Source organism: Leucoraja erinacea, chromosome 16, assembly GCF_028641065.1.
Source record: "Leucoraja erinacea ecotype New England chromosome 16, Leri_hhj_1, whole genome shotgun sequence".
Taxonomy (NCBI): domain Eukaryota; kingdom Metazoa; phylum Chordata; class Chondrichthyes; order Rajiformes; family Rajidae; genus Leucoraja; species Leucoraja erinaceus.
In genome coordinates this window covers 43,627,398-43,652,796 of record NC_073392.1, presented here as the reverse complement: position 1 = coordinate 43,652,796, position 25,399 = coordinate 43,627,398, and the positions used below count along the sequence as shown (strand labels likewise).

The 25,399-nt window shown below is 41.8% G+C and overlaps 2 protein-coding genes across 2 annotated transcripts in view; one reads left to right on the top strand and one right to left on the bottom strand.

Annotated features, from left to right (window-relative positions):
- cenpp (centromere protein P) overlaps window positions 1–25,399 on the bottom strand; it is a 287,161-nt gene that overhangs the window by 99,784 nt on the left and 161,978 nt on the right. The gene's annotated exons all lie outside the window — the stretch shown is intronic.
- LOC129704876 (asporin-like) overlaps window positions 1–25,399 on the top strand; it is a 43,467-nt gene that overhangs the window by 11,617 nt on the left and 6,451 nt on the right. The window contains 4 exon segments of the mRNA XM_055648275.1: window positions 11,211–11,323; window positions 14,802–15,015; window positions 18,857–18,970; window positions 20,245–20,338. Coding sequence (XP_055504250.1) covers window positions 11,211–11,323; window positions 14,802–15,015; window positions 18,857–18,970; window positions 20,245–20,338 — 535 coding nt within the window.

Sequence of the window (25,399 nt, the reverse complement as noted above, 5' to 3'; positions counted from 1 at the left end):
ATGAACTGCATGAAAGTAGGCATTTGTGTAGGCGTGTAAAACACACATTTTAATGTTATTAAGAACACGATAAAAAATGAACCACAGTGCTACTTATTGCCACTTTACATCAGGGAGTATATTTCTGAAGAACTTCATTGTCTGTGAGATGATCAGAAATTCTGAGACTATGAAGTATGGTGTATATAATGTCAATTTCTGTTCACTGCTCAAATGCAAAACAAGACTACAGTTCCTGGAAATCTGAAATATAGCAAGAGAATGTTGGGAATGGTCAACAAGTCGAAGAGCTTTCATTAGAACTGTGAAACTGTGATGAGAGACGACCAACACCAAATGTTAACTTTGTTTTTCTCTTTGCTGGCAGAGAAATTTCTGGAATTATCTGTAATTACATCATTAATCCCACTATTTTCCAATTTTCTGGCACACCTATTAGATTTAGTAAACACTTGCTCCATGAATAAGAGCATCACGCCTGAAATTCCTTTCTCGTGAGGGAATGCATATGTACCGTACCAAGAAACATAATATTAACTCAATGAGTCACAGTGCTTTCATGATTCAAAATGTGCCAAGCTGTTCTGGAAAAGATGCTTTCCCACAACCTCTTCAAACACCCAATCATTCCCCCTGGGTTCAGTGCATGCTTTGCTGCACCCCTCCATTATGTGTCAATTTAAACATCATGAAGCACCCACTCTGAAACTGAGATCTTGAAGTCTCTGAGGTCTCTAGGGGCTAGTGGAATCAAGGGATATGGAGAGAAGGCAAGCACGGGTTATTGATTGGGGACGATCAGTCAAAATCACAATGAATGGCGGTGCTGGCTCGAAGGGCCGAATGGCCTCCTCCTGCACCTATTTTCTATGTTTCTATGTTTCCATGACATTAAATAGGCAGTATTTATGGAGGTAAATGTATAATGTTTCAGATTGGGACTCACAAGACTGCAGTAGAAGATAGATAGTGAGTAGAAAATGTTTAGGGGATAGTTGGGCAAGATCTTGTAATTGGCAGATGAGTGCAGGGAAGGTAAGTCGATTGGCAGACGAGTCAGGTTGGAGAGGGAAGGGTGGAGATGGTCACAAAGGCTGGAGATGATAATGGAGAAGACAAAGAACAAGTGGTGGATGAAGCCAAGCTGAGCCCATCCTTTTGTTATTGGTATATGTTTATTATCATGCATGTCATGATACAGGGAAAAACTTTGTTTTCCTTGCTGTCCAGGTAAATAAATACCATACATGAGGTATGCAGCCAGGATGAGGTGTTCCAAGCCAGGACACCGGAGATGTCCTCATTCTTTAGGGAACGGGGGTTCCCCTCTTCGACTATAGATGAGGCTCTCACCAGGGTCTCCTCTATATCCCTTAGCTCCGCTTTCACCCCCCATCCCCCCATTCGTAACAAGGACAGAGTTCCCCTTGTCCTCACCTTCCACCCCACCAGCCGTCACATACAACAGATAATCCTCTGACATTTTCGCCTCCTCCAATGGGATTCCATCACTGGCCACATCTTCCCATCTCCTCCCCTTTCGGCTTTTCGCAGAGACTGCTCCCTCCGTAATTCCCTGGTCAATTCGTCCCTTCCCACCCAAACCACCCCCTCCCCTGGTACTTTCCCTTGCAACCACAGGAAATGCTACACTTGTCGCTTTACCTCCCCCCTTGACTCCATCCAAGGACCCAAGCAATTTTTCCAGGTGAGGCAGAGGTCCACCTGCACCTCCTCCAACCTCATCTATTGCATCCGCTGCTCTAGGTGTCAGCTGCTCTACATCGGTGAGATCAAGCCTAGGCTTGGCGATCGCTTCGTCCAACACCTACGCTCGGTTCGCACTAACCAACCTGATCTTCCGGTGGCTCAGCACTTCAACTCCCATTCCCATTCCGAATCCCACCTTTCTGTCCTGGGCCTCCTCCATGGCCAGAGTGAGTCCCACCGCAAATTGGAGGAGCAACACCTCATATTTCGCTTGGGCAGTTTGCACCCCAGCTGTATGAACATTGACCTCCAATTTCAGGTTGACCTTGCTTTCTCCCTCTGAAAAAGCTACTTATCTTAACTACTAAACCAGGTTTGCTTCTTAATAAACAGACACCACACAAACTGTTTGGTGGACCAGTTCAAAACTTTACTTAACATCGGCCGATGGAAGGGAGCGAGAATTCCAGTCAAGTGACCAACACAGACACTTGACTGTGCTCAGCCACCTTCTATGAACAACAGAATTACATTGCTTTAAATAGGTTTTTTGTCCCCTTATCACATTCCACAGACATTAGTCATGGTCAGAAGTACTGGAAAAGGTTTCCACAGAATGCATCACATCAAACCTTTTTTTTACATGGTACAAGATATACTAAAAACATTGTATATCTTCTTTGTCACTTGGTCCCTCATAAACATAGGCCATCTGCTTTATTGCATCCTCCCCCATACACATTGGTCATTTGGTTTATGGCATCTCACTTCAAAGATATCTCTCTAGCTCCTTCACTTGGGAGACAATGTTATCTCACACACCCCGCAACCTGAGGAAAGCCTAATTTGACACTAAATATAAGCTGTAAGCTAGCCCAGAAACCAATTTAATATCTTCTTATATTTTTAACTAAAACTCGGCTTCATCACCTCCTTCACCTCCCCTTCCCAGCTCTCTCACAGCATAATGTCTCCGCCTCTTCCTTTCTTCTTCCCGCACCCCCTACCTCCACATCAGTCTGAAGAAGGGTCTCGACCCGAAACGTCATCTATTCTTCGCTCCATAGATGCTGCCTCACCTGCTGAGTTTCTCCAGCATTTTCGTCTACCATACATGAGTGCATTAGGTAGCGCAAAAGAAAAAAGTGTGCAGAATTATAGTATTACAACTACAGAGAAAGTGCATATTAAAAAAAAAGTGCAAGAGCTACACAAGATCCGGAATTGATCCCTTGCATACGAGAGGTCCGTTTAAAGAGTCTGGTGATGGCACGGATGAAGCTGTTCTTGAATCTGCTGGTATGTGCTTTCAAGCTTTTGAATCTTCTGCCAGTGGGAGAGGGATAAGAGAGAATGACTGGGATGTGAGTGTTCCTCGATTATGTTGGTCGCTATCCTGAGCAGATTGAAGTATAGAAACATAGAAAATAGGGGCAGGAGTAGGCCATTCGGCCCTTCGAGCCTGCACCGCTATTCAAAATGATCATGGCTGATCATCCAACTCAGTATCCTGTACCTGCCTTCTCTCCATACCCCCTGATCCCTTTAGCCACAAGGGCTACATCTAACTCCCTCTTAAATATAGGCAATGAGCTGGCCTCAACTACCTTCTGTGGCAGAGAATTCCAGAGATTCACCACTCTCTGTGTGAAAAATATTTTTCTCATCTCAGCCCTTATCCTTAAACTGTGACCCCTTGTTCTGGACTTCCCCAACATCGGGAACAATCTTCCTGCATCTAGCCTGTCCAACCCCTTAAGAATTTTGTTCAAGAAGGAACTGCAGATGCTGGAAAATCGAAGGTACACAAAATGCTGGAGAAACTCAGCGGGTGCAGCAGCATCTATGGAGCGAAGGAAATAGGCAACATTTCGGGCCGAAACCCTTCTTCAGACTGAATCAGTCTGGTGAATCTTCTCTGTGCTCCCACTATGGCAACAATGTCTTTCCTCAGATAAGGAGACCAAAACTGTACGCAATACTCCAGGTGTGGTCTCACGAAGAACCTCCCTGCACCTATACTCAAATCCTTTTGCTATGAATGGTGTCGATGGAGGAAGAGACTGGTTTGTTTGAATGCTACATTCACAACTCTCAAAATCGTAAGGAATTAACAGCAGTTTCCCCTCAATAATGATCAACACAGCAGTACCTCAAGGCTCTATGCTCAGTCCCCTGCTCTACTCTCTCACTGTATGCAACACTGTGCAGTCACAGCTCGTATGTCATCCTTAAATTGGCAGGCAATACCAGCAGACAAATTATTGGGCGAATAATGGGTAATGATGAGTTAGAGAGAAATTGACAAGCTGATTGATGGGACCAGAACAACAACCTTGCTCTCAATATTCACAAGACCAAGGAGCGGATTGTTGACTTCAGAAAGGGAGAGTAAATATGAAAGAATCGATCTTCATCAACAGGACAGCAATTAACAGTTTTAACTTTCTCACCATGTGAACTTTCTCTACACCAGTCCTGGGCCAACATATTGTTGCAATCACTAAGAAAGCTCATTAACTCATCTATTTCCTCAAAAGGTTGAGGAGATTAAGTATATCGACAAATACTACTATCAAACATCTACAAGTGTATGGATGCTGAGAGTATTGCCTGTGTGTATCATGACCTGGTTCAGTAACTAGATGCCCAGGAATAATGGAGGCTGCAATAAGTCTTATCACAGGTAATGACATCACCGCCATCAAAGGGATCTACTGGAGGCGCTACTTCAAAAAGGTCGCTAATGTCATCAAAGACCTGTGGGGCTACACTTCCTTTTTGTTAATATTGTTGGGAAGAAGGTATAGGTGCCTGAAAACTGTGATCACCAGTTCAAGAACACCTTCTTCCCAGCAACCATCAGGCTTTAGAACAATAACCTCCACCTTATCTCAGCAACTATCATCTGCTACTGAGTTTGTTTTGGTTGCACCATGTACTACATTTTTATAGCATTATGATCTGGTTACCTGATTAATAATTTATTGTATTATTGATTTGTTTGTGTGTTATTGTGCTAATGGACCTGTAAAGCTGCAGCAAGTAAGAATTTAATTGTTCCGTTGCTGGTACACATGACAATTAAACACTCTTGACTTTTGAAAAATGCAGTTAAAATTCCAATAATGTGGCACCTTTGGGACTTTGGTGTTTAGTTTTTTACTTTAAAGATACAGCGCGGAAAAAGATCCTCTGGCCCACCGAATATACACCGATCAGCGATCCCTGCACATTAACTTTACCCTACTCACACAAGGAACAATTTTACATTTATGCAATTATACCAAGTCAGATCTGTACGTCTTTGGAGTGTGGGAGGAAACCAAAGATCACGGAGAAAACCCACGCAGGTCACGGGGAGAACGTACAAACTCCATATAGACAAGCACCCGTAGTCAGGATCAAACCCATGTCTCTGGCACTGTAAGGCAGCAACTCTACTGTAACGCCACCGTGCCACCCTAACTGTACTGGCTGATAGGATGCTGAATTGGCAGATCTTTCAGACCACTGGGCATTACTCCTATTAATATCCCAACACACTTTCCATTTTTTTTTTAAATGCTACAGAATAGTTTCATACATTTTCCAGTGAGCTCTGTTAAAAGGAATACAGGAAACACAATGTGGTGCATTTACAAAGGTCAGTGGATTAAAGGGCCCTGTGAGTTTAAAGCAAGTGTGGGTGAAGTAACATAGAAATAGGGTCTTAATGTGTTTTTTATGATGCATGGGAAAAGGAGCCCGGGAGTGTTTTTAGAGGGAGCATGTGGGGAAAAAGCCCTCGTGTTTTTTTACAGAGAATATGGGAAACTGTCCCTGGTATGTTTTGGAAGGAGTGCGGGAAACGGGGACCTTAGTGTGTTTGAGACGGAGCATGGAATACCAGCTGAGCCAGATATCAAACTTTTGGGATTTCCCAACAATCAAGTGGTGGATTATCAGAGATTTACTATTTTACTTCAGAGTCACGTGAGTGACTACGTGAAGAAGGGCCGTCCGTCTGCGTGCTCGTCATTACGTCTGAACGCAAACGCGCGACGGACTGGCAGAGGCACTGCGTCCTCCCAGGCCGTTAGGATGGGCAGGTAAGGAAAGTTGAATCACTTGCCTGCATTCTTTCGGGCTTGAAACTTTTTGTAGTTTCAGGGCCCAGATGTCGAAGATATGGTCCGCGGGGAAGTCGGCTGCCGAAGACCGCAGCATTTCCCAGTAGCGGGCGACGGTGTTTCCCGACATTTAGCGCCGGCAGCTGAACCGGCAGGGGACTTGTTGCAGGAGGAGAGCTCCGTTGGTGGTCCTGCAGTACGGGAAAACCCACCTGCAAGTCAAACAACCCGTTGACTCAGAAGAGTCCGGGGAGGGAAAGGGATACCCTCCCTCAACGGAGAGCGTCTGAGGACGACTCTCCCACATAGGAGCAACTTTTTGGAGAAGTTGCTCCAACAATGACCTGCTCTAAAGGAGAGAGCTGTGTCAGCCCGGGCCTACAGCAGCAGGCAGTACTGGGAGCCTCGCATAATGGGGCAACCCAATGTCTTCCCTATTGGAGGGGGAAGTACATATGGAAGAAACCACTCTGAATTGGAGTACAAAAGCAGGGGGGGGGGGGGGGGGACCTTCCCAGGGACAAGCAGAAGAAAGGAAGTAAGTAAGTAACTTTTACTTATATAGCACTGTTTAAGTTAACTTGCACCAAAGAGCTTTACAAAAAATAAATAATAAGCACAAAAGAAAAGAAATACTTCTGCAATCATCCAGGTTCCACTGGGTGCTTCCCTGGATAGAGATCAAGAAAATGTCTCCTGCTCTAAGGAGAGGATATCTGATATTTGGGTCAGTTTCAGTCTGACCCAAAGCAAGAATCTCATTTAGGCCCGCTGGAGGGGCCATGTCAGCGCAGGTATCCTCAGGGGCCTGCGGCAGCACCTGTTTTCAGGGCTACCTACAAATCTCACTCTCAATGGAGGGGAGTGTGAGTGATCAGTAGGTAACTGATCTCGAATTACAATACAATACAATATCATTTATTTGTCATTTGAACCTTACATAACGTGCAAACGAAATTTGGTTTCGAGATCAGTTGGTAACTGATCTCGAATTAAAGTATGAATATGCTGAAGCACATGCATATTGCCTCAAGAGACAGCAGTTGGCGGCAAATGCCGGCAAGGGAACAGCGCTATCAGGGTGACTTTGGAGAACCAGCCGCCGAATCCACTCTTCAGGTAAGACCAGAAGAAGGAAGCAAAAGCTGTCGGACCAATCAAGGTACCAACGACAAGCAAACTTCATCAGTAGGCGACAACACACCCCACACCTCCATAGGGGGTAAGCAGTTCACTGAAGCCGGTGGTAGCTTGAAAGCTGGGCACGGAAATATGATCAGAGTCGTCTTTCAAGGCAGACTCAGAATTATGGCCAGAATTGTCCGACAAGGCAGGCTCAGCATGATAAGGTTTTCAGACCAAGACCCAAGCAGAGGTCAGGTGAAACATGGAATCCACACTTCCTACCAGTCCAACTCCCAATCAAGGAGAGAAAAGGAACCCGCATCAGGGGCCTTTGGGCTTACCACAAGACCACCGGTAGCCATGGAGGTAGGTGGGTCTGGGTTTACTGAAACAAGGGATTGTGGACCAGTTACATGTTGGTCATTTTACTCTTGTGTTTTTGTTCAAAATGACAATAACATGAATTTCAGATCTGGTTTTAAAAAACAGATAACAACATGTGATTATTTTTTACTGCACAACACACATAGGTTCCAAGCAGACGGAACTCGGACCGGAATTGTCTTCAAGGCAGGCCCAGTATTTTGGGCAGGATTGCCTTCCAGGACAGGTGACAGATGGAGGATGTCACTTCATCCAGGTTTAACTCATTTGTGCAGTACAGACTTTTAGAAACAGCAATTTTTTGTTACGGTCTAACTACTGTTTTATAGGAGCTTCCTATAAAATGGTCACATGGCATGCATCGACCTCAAAGATGCATACTATTCGGTGTCTATTCATTAAGAACAGGAGATATTTGAAGTTTAACTGAAAGGCATGGCTCTGCCAAATGGGTTGACATCAGCTCCTAGACTATTGACTAAACTACGGAAACCAATTCTGGGACTACAAAGGTCTCAAAACCACATAGTAATGGCATATTTGGAGGACATTTCCATTTTGGGGTCACCAAGAATTCACCCTGTTTGAAAGAATTGGTTACCTCATCCATCCAGTTAAATCAAAATTGACACCTACAAGGGTAATTGATTACCTAGAATTTACTATCAAAAACAGTAAATATGTTGGTGACTTTGCCTAGGGGCAAACGACAATTTTAATTAAGCCTGCAATGACCTGATAGTTAAATTCTAGCCATCTATCAGGCAAACAGCGAGTGTAATTGGCAAATAGTAGCCGCATTCCCAGCAGTACGGGCCTTTGCATTACCAGAACTTACAGCAAGCAAAGGAACGAACACTCAGATTACATGCAGGCCGAATTGGCAAACTATGGATTGCCAGCAGAGGCCATTGTTGAATAACTATGGTGGATAACGAATGGGAGACAGCTCAGGGAAATTTTGCTCGAAAGCCATCGAGGGTTCTTCAGACCTATACAAGCAGCTAACGATGGGGAGACACCAACACAGTCTAAAGCTGTGGGGGCAGATGGAATGAGCAGGAGTCTGTAATTCCCCAACACATGGAATCAATTACCCAGAATTGTTTGGGGCACAATATGGACTCAAGGTTCTCTGTAGCGATGCAACCGGTGCTTGTTCAAATTCAGATTGATAACACCACTGCATAATGGCATATATCCATTAACAAGGGTGGTGGAAAATCTGTATCTTACGATAGATTGTCGAACATCATTTGGCACTGGTGTATCGAGAGGAATATTTGGGAAATCTACGAGGTAGATATAACACGGTGACAGATGCTGGATCACGAATGTTTAATAACAACACAAAATGGATGTTGAATCAGACAGTTTTTAACAAAATAACTACACAATTTGGCATACCAGATATTGATCCGTTTGCATCTAGACTAACCATTAGTTACCCAGATATGTGTCCTGTGACCTGGATCCAGGAGCAAGGGATGCTTTCTCCCTCAATTGGGGAGGAATGTTTATGTATGCTTTACGCCAATTTGTCTCACAAACCGATGCTTGACAAAAATCAAGCAAGACTAAGCCACAGGCATATTGGTAGTGCCAGATTGGCCTACTCAAGCCTGATCCCCAAAAATGTTGGGAATTATAGTCCAGCCAGAAATGGCTGTACCCAAGAGCAGGGACCTCCAAGTGAACCCAGTTACAGGGAGCAATCATCCACTACATGAACGTATAACTTGTTGGTCTGCAGATTCGGAGGAGGCCATTTCAAGGCATAGGACTGTCCGAACAAATACAACACAGTTCGGATAACGGATGTCTTGTAGTTCCTATCAACTGTACTATAACTATAAACTAAGTTATAGTGCATCTATAAGTGCCAGAGGCGCACTCTCCTCCAATCTGATGCCGGAAGCAGGGCACAGTTCGATAGGAACGCACCCCTTTACAACAAAATTCATGAAGGGAATTTACAATTTAAGACCTCCAAGGTCAAGGTACACTGACACATGGGATGTGAGCGTGGTACAAACCCTACTTTGACAGTGGGGACCGCCTATAACTAACCCTGAAGGTGGTATGCTGACACAGAGTCCAGACACTGCAAAAGCTACGGTTGGACTACATGACCACCAATATGAACAACATAACATTCCTAATCAGGAACCTGATAAAACAGAGCAGGCAAGGAATGCCAGGGATGGAGATCCAGTTCTTGGCATATCCAGAGGACCAACGGTTGTGTGGGTGGTAACATACCAACACCACTATCTGAGAGTTACGGAGAACCTCAGAGGCTCAGAACAATCGGTCCTCATCAGCCATAAAAAAAACAAACCAAAAGGTGTCAACTCAAACCATCTCCAGATGGTCAAAAGAGGTAATGGCAGTAGCAGGAGTAGCAGGAAAACATTTATATGGTTAAATCTCATTCCACCTGGGTTGCATCTACGTCGGCAGCAAGAGCTATGGACGTGCCCCTTGACGACATCCTAGTGGCTGCAGGATGGACGAATGAAATAACGGTCCACCGGTTTTATAACAAACCCATAACCGGACTGGGGGTGTTTGCACGTACCATTTTAAGTTCTGTCCCTTAGTTTCCCCCCCAAGGTTGGGAGGGGTAACTTTTTTTAAAACTTTTCTTTCATTTAAAGCATCAGTTTCTTTACTTAACTACGTAATGTCTGAATGCTTTAATGATTACACGCATCCATGGTCAATCCATTCAGTGTGTGACGCCTGGATTCGTAACCGGCGTAAAATCACAGAGCTTTGAAATCTTCACGTAGTCACTCACGTGACTCCGAAGTAAAATAGTAAGATTAAATGAGAACTTACCAGTTTGAAGTTTGATCTTGATTTTATGAGGAGTTACGATGAGCGATTACGTGCCCACCGCTCCCACCCTCATACTATCAAGGTCATATGGAAGTTCTAGTTTCTTCACAATCTTACTATTCTCAGGTCTTCTTTTTATCTGTGATTTAACACCGCTGCTTTGAAGATTGACGCACACGCAGACGGACGACCCTTCTTCACGTAATCGCTCATCGTAACTCCACATAAAATCAAGATCAAACTTCAAACTGGTAAGTTCTCGTTTAATCTTACTATTCTCCACTATTGATTCTACATCATTTAGCATTAAGAATACAAATGTTTGAATTAATATACATTTGCATTTAATTATACTCGTAATTTAGTTCAAATTCAATTTCCCAACAAATACCACAAAGAAAAAAACATAGATTATGTACAACATAATTTTGTCACTTTGTTTTACCTCACCCAATTTGCACGCAACAATAAGAGACACTGACAAACTAGAAAACAATAATTTAAAATATTTTGCACAATTCCGTGCTAATTTAATCGCACTAGGCCTCAGATGGATCCTTAGGTTCTATCTCACTACCACCTTGACAGTTTGCTGTTATGAATTGCAAATTAAACCTTTCAAAGTCTTGATGATCAGACAATTAAAAAAACATTTGATAGGATTAAGGGAAAACAATTGAAGACACATTTGTGATTTTACTACATCTCTATCGGAATGAAAACCTAACACTTATTACCAGTCTTGTTCAAAAAGTTAGAACATTTTAAGTTAAGCATCATCCACACTCACTTTTGATTTTGTTGTTGTAATACCCAAATTCAACAGCTAACGAACCCGGGACTAAACATTGGCCAACTCATTGCCTGATGTAATGAAAGCAAAGATGGAACCTGATAACCCAGGTCAAATGTGGAATAGAAAGTATTTTTTTATTCCACATTAAAGTAATTTATCAATAAAATTATTCTGCAGTTGATTATTGCTGGAAGAACATCTAAAGTCATAGCTAACTTTTGTTCCATTTAATATGCCAGGTTTGAAGTCAGTGCCAGCAAACATTCCCAAAGGTACAGTAATGCTTGATCTGCAAAACAACAAGATTAATGAAATAAAAGAAGGTGATTTAAAGAATTTGCCTTCACTCTATGTAAGTTGTTATTTTTCTTTATTTTAGAAATTGTGTTATTTGACAAAGTCGTGATGAATATACAAATTACCGCAAGCTGTTGAAATTAGGTTAACTACAACAATACTACTTTCTATGTTTCTATTGAGGTGAGAAAAAACTTTTTTACCCAGAGAGTTGTGAATTTATGGAATTCCCTGCCACAGAGGGCAGTGGAGGCCAAGTCACTGGATGGATTTAAGAGAGAGTTAGATAGAGCTCTAGGGGCTAGTGGAGGCAAGGGATATGGGGAGAAGGCAGGCACGGGTTATTGATAGGGGACGATCAGCCATGATCACAGTGAATGGGCTCGAAGGGCCGAATTGCCTCCTCCTGCACCTATTTCCTATGTTTCTATTACCTTCCTCTTTATCTAAAATCACACCAAGTCTCTTCACCCATCATCCGTGTGCTGATCTTTGTAGGATTGTTTTGTGAGGCAAAATGAAATATAATATGAAGTCACCCACTCTCTTAGAAAAATTATTAAATTGTCACATATTAAATAGTGTTAGTGTTCAAAAGAACTAATCGCAAGTGTAATCGCATATAAATCACTGAAAGTTAAAAAGCAAGGTCAGCAAGCAATATGAACACAATGTTGGTTTTTACCACAAGAGGATGAGTTCAAACATTGAGACATCATGCTTCAATGCTAAGTGACATCAGCGAGATTGCATCTGGAAAACAGTGTGGAAGTCTGATATTTCTTTACTAAGGAAAGAAACATGTGTAGGCAGGAATCTAGCAGAGATTTCTCAGATTGATTTCTGGGATCAGGTAGGGTTAATTGTACAAGGAGAGATTAAGTGGACAGGGCCTATCATCATATACTTATTAAAACTTTGATCTTGTTAGTGTGGATATGTGCTTGACTTTACATCTTCACGAAAACACTACGCGGTAACATTGGTATCATTATAAAAATAAATTGGATAGGCATATGGATGAGAAGGGAATGGAGGGTTATGGTATGAGTGCAGGCAGGTGGGACTAAGGGGAAAAAAAGTTGTTCGGCACGGACTTGTAGGGCCAAGATGGCCTGTTTCCGTGCTGTAATTGTTATATGGTTATATGGTTATATGGTAACGATTACATTTTTACATATTTACATGTGGCAACTGCAGTTGTTTAAAGTGCTTTATAAATAAAGTTATTATTATTATTATTATCATTATTTCCGGATGACATTTTTCCGATCACCTTATGTGAACATTTCATGCTTTATTTCTCGGCTTATTGCTGATTAAAGTCTAAAAAAGTGAAAAGACTGAAATTAAAACCACCAGCTACAAATGATGACGTCACAATGGCTCAGCTAGCAGAGACCAGCCTCAATGACGATTTCATCCTATATTTGACACGTTATTTAAAAATGCCAACTTTCACAAGATTTTTACATATTCTGATTCACATTTTTCCCCTCAGGGCCGAGATCACTTTCACAGAACATTTTATACTTTATATCTCGACTTATTACTGATTAAAGTTTTAAAAAATCAAGCCTTAATGAAGATTTCATCCTATATATGACACGTTATTTGCGATTAAGCTTTAAAAATGCCAGCTTTTACAAGATTGTTACATATTATGATTCACATTTTTCCCCTCGAGGCAAAGATCACTTTCACTGAACATTTTATGCTTCATTTCTCAACTTATTACTGATTAATTACCTTGAATTTCAAACTGACCAGCTTCAAATTATTACGTTGCAATGGCTTGACTAGGAGGGGGAGGGCAAATTGCTATAGCATATAGCAGGGCAAGTGCAATTGGAATTTTTTTTAAAGATCACTGATGAGGAAGGCAAGGGGAGTGCTGGAATCTTACGTTCGTGAATGGCTTGAGTTGGAGGACTACACCTCCCGTGGGGGCTACGGGTAGGGAACAGGTGCATTGTGTGAGCAGACCCAACGGGTCTGCAGTTGGTCTAGTAATCCTTAAAGGTCTTATAGGGCTTGAAAAAGTGGGGATGATGTTTCTCCTGGCTGGATTCTCAAGAATAGTCTATAGTCTCAAAATTATGGGGTCAGCCATTCAAGACCAAGATGAGACAAAACCTCAACTTCACAGTACTGAATCTATGGTATTTTCTTTCCAAGAGGGCTGAGAAGGAATGGTTGCTTAGTATATTCAAGACAGAGAATGAGAAATGTAATGGAATCAAAGGTTATGAGATTATTGCAAGAAAGCGGCATTGAAGTAAAAACAAAAAATATTATCATACTGAACGGCCCAAGAATGACAAGGGGATGAATAGCTTTCCATAACTTCTGTTATGTTCAAATATTTTGTCTATCAATATGTCCCATCTTTAAATGGCATGAAGTCAAATGTTACTTATTGGGAAATGTCTTAGATTTTGTCTTTTAAATTAGACCCAATATAAGTTGCTATCTTAAAAACATCTGCTTAGCTTTAACAATTGAAGTCAGAATTATTACACATTGTTATTCCCTTATATTAACACGAGGTAAAATTATAATGGAGGCACAAGGTAATGCAGAGAGGGAATCTTGATCAAAAAACAAACTGCCGAGGAACAAAGCAGGTCAGGTAGCATCTCTGGAGGGAAACGGGCAAAGGATTGAAGAAGGGTCCTGTCTCGAAATGTTGTAAGTTCATGGGAGCAGTTGTCATTAGGTAAGTGCACATCTGACATGCGAGACTCGTTTAAAGATCAGTTGACCAAAGTCCAGGATTGGCATATTTCTGTTACCTGAACACATTACTCAACCTGAAGCGACACCCATTCTTTCTCTTCTGAGATGCTGCCTGTCCCACTGAGTTACTCCAGCATTTTGTGGCCATCTTTGATTTAAACCAGCATCTGCAGTTATTTCCTGCACACTTAGGCAGACTAGGATTGCTTTCTCTGAAAAGTAGAAGGATGAAACTCTATCTATTGATTTATCAGATTTTTAAAATATGAAATTGGAAAATATTATACAAATTAGGAAATGTTTTACTTTGCAAGAAGGCTTACAGTTGTTTAAGGGGCCCAGTGTATCTGGCAACTCATACTTCAAATGAAAATAACTAAAAGTTAAGGAAATCAAAAATTGGAAACAGAAATAAAATGCTAGACACAAAAATCAGTTGGTCAGGTCGATTTGTGGAAAGTTCATAAGTCATAGGAGTAGAATAGGCCATTCAGCCCATTGAGTCTACTCTGCTATTCAATCATGGCTGATCTATCTTTTTCTCTCAAACCCATTCTCCTGCTTCTCCCCATAACCCTTGAAGACCTGTCTGATGAATCTGGAACATTAACAATTTCTCTTCTGCAGATGCCGCGTGACCTGCTAAGTCAATTTATCCAACATTTTTTTAAACACAAATTATAACCCAAGGCAGTTTTGTTCATCCATTTCCATTGTAAAGCATCTGTAGATTCACAGTTAAATATATCTTTAAAACTATAATAATGTGTATATTCTCTCAATTCTCTATCTAGGCACTTTTCCTGGTCAACAATCAGATAAGCAAAATCCACCCAAAGGCATTTCGATCTATTAAACACTTGAAATTGCTTTACCTTTCCTGGAATTTGCTACCTCAGATTCCCAATAATTTACCTACATCACTCTTGGAACTTAGAATTGACGGAAACGAAATTAAGAAAATACAAAAAGGAGATTTTCAAGGAATGAAGTTTTTACATGTTTTAGGTAAGTGTTGCTTAGTTTATACATATTACTTTATTCATTTACATTTATTTTATGCAAATTATCAAACTGAACAAGCAGTCAAAGCAATTTCTTCCAAAACCAACTCTTTGTCATTTTTTTGTTCAGATTTATTTTGACTGTAATTAAGAACATCAATTATCAGCGTACACCCAAAAAGAGAAGTGTAAAGTACAAGAAATGTTTTGTGTACTTCCAATATTTTCTGTTTTCATTTTAGATCCCAACCATCTGTAGCACTTCACGTTTGTTCCAGGGCAGATGTTCCTGAACTTTTTTTTGGTCTGCCTCACTTCAGAAGGGTAACAAGCTCAGTGTTATCGATGGCTGTTGAACTTATTACTGATGAGAAATCTCTGGGCTGAGAGCAGTGCAGCTGAACGAAAAGAGGGGGAGAGAGCAGCTACCATCACATTCAGTAGGAGGTGATGAAGCATATTGGGGATCCAGCCGGTTTGTCAACACATGGAGCCAGTAATGGCCTGCATGAAACTGTGTCCCACATCTCAGTGTTGAGAGGCCATATTGCCCATCTTAACCTGTTCATCAGAAGGCCTCAGCAGCACTCATTGCATTTTAACTTGGATACAGTTTACACCAAGCTATATGGCAACAAAATTTGAGGAAGGACATTCTTGCTATTGAGGGAGTGCAGCTTAGGTTCACGACGTTAATTCCCGGGATGGCGGGACTGTCATATGATGAAAGAATGGAACGATTGGGCTTGTATTCACTGGGTTTAGAATGATGAGAGGGGATATAAATGTCTTATAAAGACATATGCAATTATTAAAGGACACGCTAGATGCAGGAAACATGTTCCTGATGTTGGGGGAGTCCAGAACCAGGGGCCACAGTTTAAGAATAAGGGGTAGGCCATTTAGAACTGAGATAAGGAAAAACCTTTTCACCCAGAGAGTTGTGAATTTGTTGAGTGGGGGCCGACTCACTGGATGCATTCAAAAGAAAGTTAGCGAGAACTCTTAGGGCGAGCGGAATCAAGGGATATGGGGAGAAAGCACCAACAGGGTACTGATTGTGGATGATCAGCCATGATCACCTTGAATGGCGGTGCTGGCTCAAAGGGCTGAATGACCTACTCCTGCACCTATTTTCTTTGTATCTATGTAAAATCACTTTTTCTGTCATTACTGCCGGAGTGCAAGTAAAGGCTGAGCCCTCAACCAAGCTCCCGGCCCAACAGCAGGGAAGGCAATGCTCTGTGCCAGGTTTCATTATTAGAAACTTGATATAATTGTTTCCATTCGCTTTTCTGTTCCAGGGAATGTATCCTGAGTGCGAGACAAGGTTTCAGTGTAGTTGCGAGACTATTTTGCTTCCAATCAATCTTTTTAACTCTAACCTAATGGTTCAAAGAGGAAAATATTTCATGTTTATATGGTGCCTTTGCATGCTTATGAACATTTCAGATAATTTAAATGATATGTTTTCTCATCCATGTCCAGAATGAATATTGTTTCTTCGGAAGGTGGTGGTTTGATGTTTTGGACATTTTGAATAATGTCATGCAATTAGGTTTCCCAGTTAAGGTTTCCAGGAATTTCCAATATGGTTCATCACCTCCCGTTGGATGTGATGGAAGCTGCTCCCTCCCCCTTTCTTTGTTTGGATGCACTGTAATCCTCAGCCCAGAGGTTTCTCATTGGTAAGAAGTTCAAAAGTTAGCGATAACACTGAGCTTGTTACCCTTCCTGTTTTACACGGAAACATAGAATTTGAGGCATAAATCGTAGTCTTGCTTAATTGGACTGAATCTAGCAAGGATCCTTTAGCATGATATCACCGATTAATGTTCCTTTACATCCAGTTAATTTGCATAATTTTTCTGATTGAACTATGTTTTGTTGTGATCTTCATTAGTGTTTGATCATGAATGTTTTATATTGAATAAATGTCTTGTGTTATTAACATCCAATTAGAAATGAGAATAACATAATCTTAAAGAATTTGAAAGTACAAAGAAATAATTCCATATTCCTCTAAACCCTATCCCATTGAACCTGTCTCAACCATGTTCTCTGGCAGTTTGATTCATATAAGCACCTTCCTCTGTGTGAAGTCGTTGCCCCTAATGTCCCGTTTAAATATTTACCCGATTAACTTAACGCTATTCCCTATTGTGTTCGATTCTCATTCCCTGGTAAAAAGACTATGTGCATTCAACCTATCTGTACTCCTCATGATTTTATACACTTATACAAGGTCACCCCTCAGTCTTCTACTCCCCAAGGAATAAAGTCCTAGCCTTTCCCTATCATTCAGGCCCTCGAGACCTGGAAAAATGTACTTTGCACTTTTTCCAACTTAATGACGCCTTTCCTAAAGCTGGGTAACCACAAATATACACAACATTCCAATGCGGCCTCACCATCGTCTTAGGTTCAGTCAAAGAGTTGTACTGTATGGAAACAGGCCCTTTAGCACAACATGCCCATACCAACCAACTTGTCCCATCTACACTAGTTCCACCTGTCTGCGTTTGGCCCATATCCCCTAAACCTGTCCTATCCATGTACCTGTCGAATTGTTTCTTAAACGTTGCGATAATCCATGCCTCAACTACTTTCTCTGGCAGCTCGTTCCATACATCCACCACCCTTTGTGTGAAAAAGTTACCCCCCAGATCCCTATTAAATCCTTCCCCCTTCACTTTAAACTTATGTCCCCTGGTTCTCCATTCCTCTACTCTGGGCAAAGGACTGTGCATCTACCCGATCTATTCCTCTCATGATTTTATACACCATTATAAGATCACCCTTCATCCTCCTTCACTCCAAGGAATAGTCCCAGCCTGCTCAAATCCTTCCTGTAACTCAGACACTCGAGTCCTGGCAACATCCTCGTGAATCCTCTTTATACCCTTTCCAACTTGACACCATCTTTCCTGTAACATGGTGCCCAGAATTGAACTCAGTACTCTAAATGCAGCGTCACCAATGTCTTATATAACTGCAACATGACCTCCCAACTTCTATACTCTGACTGATGAAGCCAAAATACTTTTTGACCATCCCATCTACCTGTGATGCCACCTTCAAGGAATTATGTACCTGCACTTCTGTATCCCTCTACAACACTTTCCAGAGCCCTACCATTCACTGTGTATGGCCTGCCTCGCGTCACATTTCTCTGTATTCCATCAGCCATTCCTCAACCGACATGGCCAACCGATCAATATCCTGCTGCAATTTTTGACAACTCACTTCAGTACCTGCAAAGGAAAGGAATAGATAACATTTTCAGTTGAGATCCTTCTTCAGTCCGAGAGTCAGGGGGAAGGGAAACGAGAGATATCGATGGTGATATTGAGAGATATAGAACATGAGATGAATAGATCGAGCAGACACACAGAATCTCTTGCCTAGACTTGGGGAATAGCGCACCAGAGAGCATAGGTTTAAGATGAAGGGGGGAAAATTTTACAAGAATCTGAGAGGTAACTTTTTCACACAAAGCGGGATGTTAAATGGAACGAGCTGCCGGATGAGGTAGTTGAGGCAGGGACTATCACAACGATTAAGAAGCAATTAGACAGGTACATGGAAAGGATTGGTTTAGAGGGACATGGGCCAAACGCAGGAAAATGTGACTAGTGTAGATGGGACATGTTGATCGGTGTGGGCTAATTGAGCTGAAGGGCCTGTTTCCACACTGTATGACTATGACTAGGCAATGTAGTAATCTGTGAAATGCAGCAGCAAAATCCATGCACATCCAGTGCTTTCACAGAGTAATTCAGTAAGAAATTACAATTCATGCTAACTAAGTAATAATTCAATATATTATGTTCTTTTGTTTGCAGAGATTAGTGGAAATCCCTTTGATACTACTGATATTGAACCAGATGCATTTAATGGGGTGCAGCGATTGATGTACATACGGATATCAGAAGGAAAATTGTCATCAGTTCCAAAGAGTACGTTTATTCTATAAATTTATGCATTATTGTATTTTATTCAATTTATTGTCATTATCCCATATTAGAGACAACGAAATGAATTTTCCTTACAGTCAAGTATCATAAAAATAAATAAATAATAAATAAATAAAACATATTAAAATTTCAAAAAAGCACAAACACAGAAGTCCACGACACAACATAACCACCACACAACACAGTGGCACCAAAGTTGAGGAAGGTACCATAGTCCAGCCAGCCTCCCCTCCGATCTTCCCCGATGTTCACCCGTGGTCTGAGCCTCCCAAGCACCCGCAGTCGCCGCCACGGGCGGCCCGATGCCCAGACCCTCACGCCGGGATGATGGAACACCGACACCGAACCCCGACAGAGAACATCCTCAGCGGCCCGGACCTCCAGATCAGCTACCTCCCACCGGAGTTCGAGGCTCCCGAGTCCACAGGCCGAGCCGGGCGGAGTCGCAGGACTCTGCGATGTTGATCAGCTCTGCCCGCGTTGGGAGCTCCGCGAACCACAGCTCTGCGATGTCGGTGCAGCAGGCCCAGCACTCCGGGGCTCCAAACGGCGATCGCCGGTAAAGCATCGCCCGCCCAGCGATGTTTCCAATGCTGCGCCGCTGCTGCTAGAGCTCTGGCCGGTCCCGGCAGGAAAGGCCGCGCCAATCCAGTAGGTAGGCCGCTGGGGGGGGGGGGGGGGGGGGGGGGGGGGGGGGGGGGCGAGGATGCGACGCGAATAATAGTCCTCTCCAGGAAGTGACTGAAGGACGGTATTCCCCTTACCATACCCTCTTCCCCCACATAGAGACATTAAAAAAAACACACTTCAACATAATTCAACATAAGAAAAAAACAAAAAGATACTGGACTGGAGGCAGCTAGCACCAGCGCCACCAGAAATACATTATTGTTGTCTACAGGACAAAAATAAAAATAATGCTGGAAATACTGCAGTCAGGCAGCATCTGTGATGAGATAGGAGTCAATGTTTCAGACGGGTAGCCTTCATCTGAATTAACAAGTAAAACTTTTAGATTGCAGAGAAGAAAGAGAGGTGAAGAGGACAAAGGGAAATTTGGTAATAGAGAGGAGACTAAGGCAAATGCAAATAGTGATGATGCCAGTTTAGAGTTCAGGTATGCCACTCAAAAGAAGTAATTAATCTTTAGGATCAAGGCTATCCTTTGTCTGTGCCAAAGTAAAGGGAGGTCATTTGTGTCTGGCTAACTGTATTGCTATTATTTACATTTGATCTCTTGAATTTTTCATCCAAAGATCTACCTTCTAAACTCTATGAGCTGTACCTCGACCACAACAGGATTTCATCAATAGAACGTGAGGATTTTAGACGATATAAAGATTTATGCAGGTAAAACATTTTAGTTCTAAAATTAAAAACATGTTACTTTGCATTTACGTTACTTACGTTTAAAACAGAGTTGCCAACTGACAAATGTAAGGGTAAACATAAAAGTTCATCCGAGGAAGAAAGGAACAGAATATATTATGGATTAAGCACATAGGTCAAAACACTGATCTACACACCAAAAAGTAAGTAAACAGGTGCATTCGTGAATGCTTTAGTCAGGACCCCAGGAATAAAAATCACCACCTCCAATTCGTCATAATAGAAACATAGAAAATAGGTGCAGGAGTAGGCCATTCGGCCCTTCGAGCCTGCACCGCCATTCAATATGATCATGGCTGATCATCCAACTCAGTATCCTGTACCTGCCTTCACTCCATACCCCCTGATCCCTTTAGCCACAAATGCCACATCTAACTCCCTCTTAAATATAGCCAAATGAACTGGCCTCAACTACCTTCTGTGGCAGAGAATTCCAGAGATTCACCACTCTCTGTGTGAAAAATGTTTTCCTCATCTCAGTCCTAAAAGATTTCCCCCTTATCCTTAAACTGTGACCCCTTGTTCTGGACTTCCCCAACATCGGGAACAATCTTCCTGCATCTAGCCTGTCCAACCCCTAAAGAATTGTGTAAGTTTCTATAAGATCCCTCCTCAATCTTCTAAATTCTAGCGAGTACAAGCCAAGTCTATCCACTTTCTTCATATGAAAGTCCTGACATCCCAGGAATCAGTCTGGTGAACCTTCTCTGTACTCCCTCAATGGCAAGAATGTCTTTCCTCAGATTAGGAGACCAAAACTGTACGCAATACTACAGGTGTTGTCTCACCAAGACCCTGTACAACTGCAGTAGAACCTCCCTGCTCCTATACTCAAATCCTTTTGCCTTGAATGCTAACATACCATTCGCTTTCTTCACAGCCTGCTGCACCTGCATGCTTACTTTTAATGACTGGTGTACCATGACACCCTGGTCTCGTTGCATCTCCCCTTTTCCTAATCGGTCACCATTCAGATAATAGTCTACTTTCCTGTTTTTGCCGCCAAAGTGGATAACCATTATATCCACATTATACTGCATCTGCCATGCATTTGCCCACTCACCCAGCCTATCCAAGTCACCTTGCAGCCTCCTAGCACCCTCCTCACAACTAACACTGCCCCCCAGCTTCGTGTCATCCGCAAACTTGGAGATATGGCATTCAATTCCCTCGTCCAAATCATTAATATATATTGTAAATAGCTGGGGTCCTAGCACTGAGCCTTGCGGTACCCCACTAGTCACTGCCTGACATTGTGAAAAGGACCCGTTTATTCCTACTCTTTGCTTCCTGTCTGCCAGCCAGTTCTCTATCCACATCAATACTGATCCCGCAATACCATGTGCTTTAAGTTTGAATGCTAATCTCTTATGTGGGACCTTGTCGAAAGCCTTCTGAAAGTCCAGATATAACACATCCACTGGTTCTCCCTCATCCACTCTACTAGTTACATCCTCGAAAAATTCTATAAGATTCGTCAGACATGATTTACCTTTCATAAATCCATGCTGACTTTGTCCAATGATTTCACCACTTTCCAAATGTGTTGCTATCCCATCTTTAATAGCTGATTCTAGCAGTTTCCCCACTACCGATGTTAGACTAACTGGTCTGTAATTCCCCGGCTTTCTCTCTCCCTCCCTTTTTAAAAAGTGGGGTTACATTAGCTACCCTCCAATCCTCAGGAACTACTCCAGAATCTAAAGAGTTTTGAAAAATTATCACTAATGCATCTACTATTTCTGGGTCTACTTCCTTAAGTACTCTGGGATGCAGCCTATCTGGTCCTGGGGATTTATCTGCCTTTAATCCATTCAATTTACCTAACACCACTTCCCGGCTAACCTGGATTTCACTCAGTTCATCCATCTCATTTGACCCCCGGTCCCCTGCTATTTCCGGCAGATTATTTATGTCTTCCTTAGTGAAGACAGAACCAAAGTAGTTATTCAATTGGTCTGCCATGTCCTTATTCCCCATGATCAATTCACCTGTTTCTGACTGCAAGGGGCCTACATTTGTTTTAACTAATTTTTTTCTCTTCACATATCTATAAAAACTTTTGCAGTCAGTTTTTATGTTCCCTGCCAGTTTTCTTTCATAATCTATTTTACCTTTCCTATTTAAGCCTTTTTTTTTTTAAGCCTTTATTTTTCCTCCTCTGCTGGACTCTGATTTTTTTCCCAGTCCTCTGGTTGGCTGCTTTTTCTGGCTAATTTGTATGCTTCATCTTTTGTTTTGATACTATCCCTGATTTCCCTTGTTATCCATGGATGCACTACCTTTCTTGATTTATTCTTTTGCCTTATTCTTATAGTGACTTTTTGTACAAAGTGTGTTTGACATTATCAGTAGAGATTACAATGTGGATAGACAACAAGGCCATCGATGGGATGTATATAGATATGTATATACGTACCACAAATGGAATTTTGTAAATTTACACAGGATGTTGTTGACCAGCATTTATTTTCTTATTGTAATTGCCTTTAAGAATGTAATTAGTTAATCAATGGCTTCATCTCTCCTGTTCATTGTTCTTTATCTCTCTACATCATCGTCAACATCTCTCGTTTCCCTTTTCCCTGACTAGTCTGAAGAAGGGTATCGACCAGAAATATCATCAATTCCTACTCTCCAGAGATGCTGCCTATCCTGCTGAGTTACTCCAGCTTTTTGTGTCTATCTTTAGTCAATCACCTTCTTTAAATCACTACTGAAGATACTCCAATTATGTTGTTATAAATGTAATTTTAGCATTTTGACACATAAATGGTGAAGAAATGCCAATATATATGTGTGACTTCAAGGGAAACATGGACATTGCCTTAGTCCTTCGCAGGGCTGTATGGTCTTGTCAAGGAAGACGTGTGTGTTCGTTTTTGCAGTGACTCCTACAAATGTCACACACTGCCATCATGGTTCAATGATGGAGAAAGAAGGGACCGTTTAGAGTAGTATAGCAATCAACTGGATTGCTTTATCCTGATGGCATAAAGCTTCTTGAGGAATCTGGAGGGGCACTCTTTCAGGAAAAGGAATTGTGTACTGGATCCCTGACTTCTAAGTTGCAGGTGGAAAGGCATTGGAACTCAGTAGAAGAGTTATTTGTCACAGGACATCCATCCTCTGCAGATACAATAATTTATGCTCATTATTATGGACCTCTTTATAATGAATTTTGGTTATAGCGGATGGCGTCCACACAATAATCAGACACCACTGTCCCTTGAAGAACACAGGCCGCTAGTTACATTGCTGAGGCCTTAAAATTGACAAGCAAGTGCTTTAATCATAATGATACTCCATTAAAACAATGTAATAATACAGCCTGTATGTATGCGACTGATCCAGTTTACAATGGTGTTCTCAGGATGTAGGCTGAGGATTTAACAATACGATTATTGAAATTGGACTTTATTCTGTTAGATTGTCATTGCCTAGCACATTTTACTCATTTGTTGGGATGTAGGAATAGACAAATCATTATCTGAAGAATTGAGAATAGAACTGAACAATGTGCAAACATTATTTGATTTTACCACAACAAAATCTTTTACACTTTTAACCTTGTGACAGAGTGAAACCATTGTGATATGTATGAGTTCCATGAAAGGAAATATTTTATTTTGACATCATTAAATTTTATTAGGGCTCAACACTATCACTCGTCAATGACTTTTCTGATATCAAGGATATTCGCACTAACCTTTGGAATATAGGTTGTTTGTGCATGTTTGAACAAAGACAATAATATAACCTGGAGTTGAGCAGCCTTTATGGAACCCAAATGATGGATTGCTTTAAGGTTTATTAGCAAGTCTATGAACTTCATGTTGACAAGCTAACAAGTTATAGGAGCAGAATTACACCACTCTGTCCAACGAGTCTACTCTGCTATTCAATCATGGCTGATCTGTCTTTCCCTATCAACCCCATTTTCCTGCCTTCTCCCTGTAACTGTTGATACCCTTGCTAATTAAGAACCTGTCAATCTCTGCTTTAAAAATACCGAAAGACTTGGCCTCCACAGCAATGAATTCCATAGATTCGCAATCCTCTTGCTAAAGAAATTCCTCCTCATCTCCTATCTAAAGATATGTCATTTAGCTAGATAACATAATTTAGTTATTAATTGAATCAGTCTGAAGAAGGGTTTCGACCCGAAACGTTGCCTTTTTCCTTCGCTCCATAGATGCTGCCTCACCCGCTGAGTTTCTCCAGCATTTTTGTCTACCAGCAACAATCCCGACTGCCTTCAACAGTGCATACACAAAACTTGGACTTAACATCAACTTCAAGAAGACTCAGGTTATCTACCAATCGTCACCAACTGAGACAAATCGGAATGAACCATCAATTCAACTTGGTGAAACAACCCTGGAAAATGTGGATCACTTTCTGTCCTTGGAAATCACCTCTCCTCCAACATCGACCTTGATGACGAGATCCAAGATCGACTTAAGTGTGCTGGAACAGCTTTTGTACGTCTTCGAACAAGTCCTTTCAAAATCGTGACATCCGAACAGATATAAAAATGTTAGTGTGCAAGGCAGTGGTGATTCCAATGTTCCTGTATGCATCAGAAACCTGGACAACATACCAACGCCATCTGAAAACACTTGAAAAGTTCCATCAACGATGTCTTCGAAGCAGCTTAAAAATCAGCTGGGAAGACAGAAGAACCAACGCAGCGTGCTGAATGAAGCAAAAACATCTAGCATCGAAGCCTTCATCAAGAACTAACTAAGATGGGTCGGTCATGTTGTTCGGATGGAAGACGAGCATCTAACAAAGCAAACCTTCTACTCCAAGCTTAAAGAAGGCAAACGTAAAAGTGGCGGACAAAAGAAGAGATTCAAAGACGCCTTAAAAGCCAGCATGAAGAAATGTGAAATCGACATCGACAATTGGGAAACCAATGCCAAGGACAGGAAACTCTGGTGAACCATCATCCAAGAAGGAACAGCGACCTTCGAAGCCAAGAGATGCACAGAATTAGAAGAAAAGAGAAGAAAACGG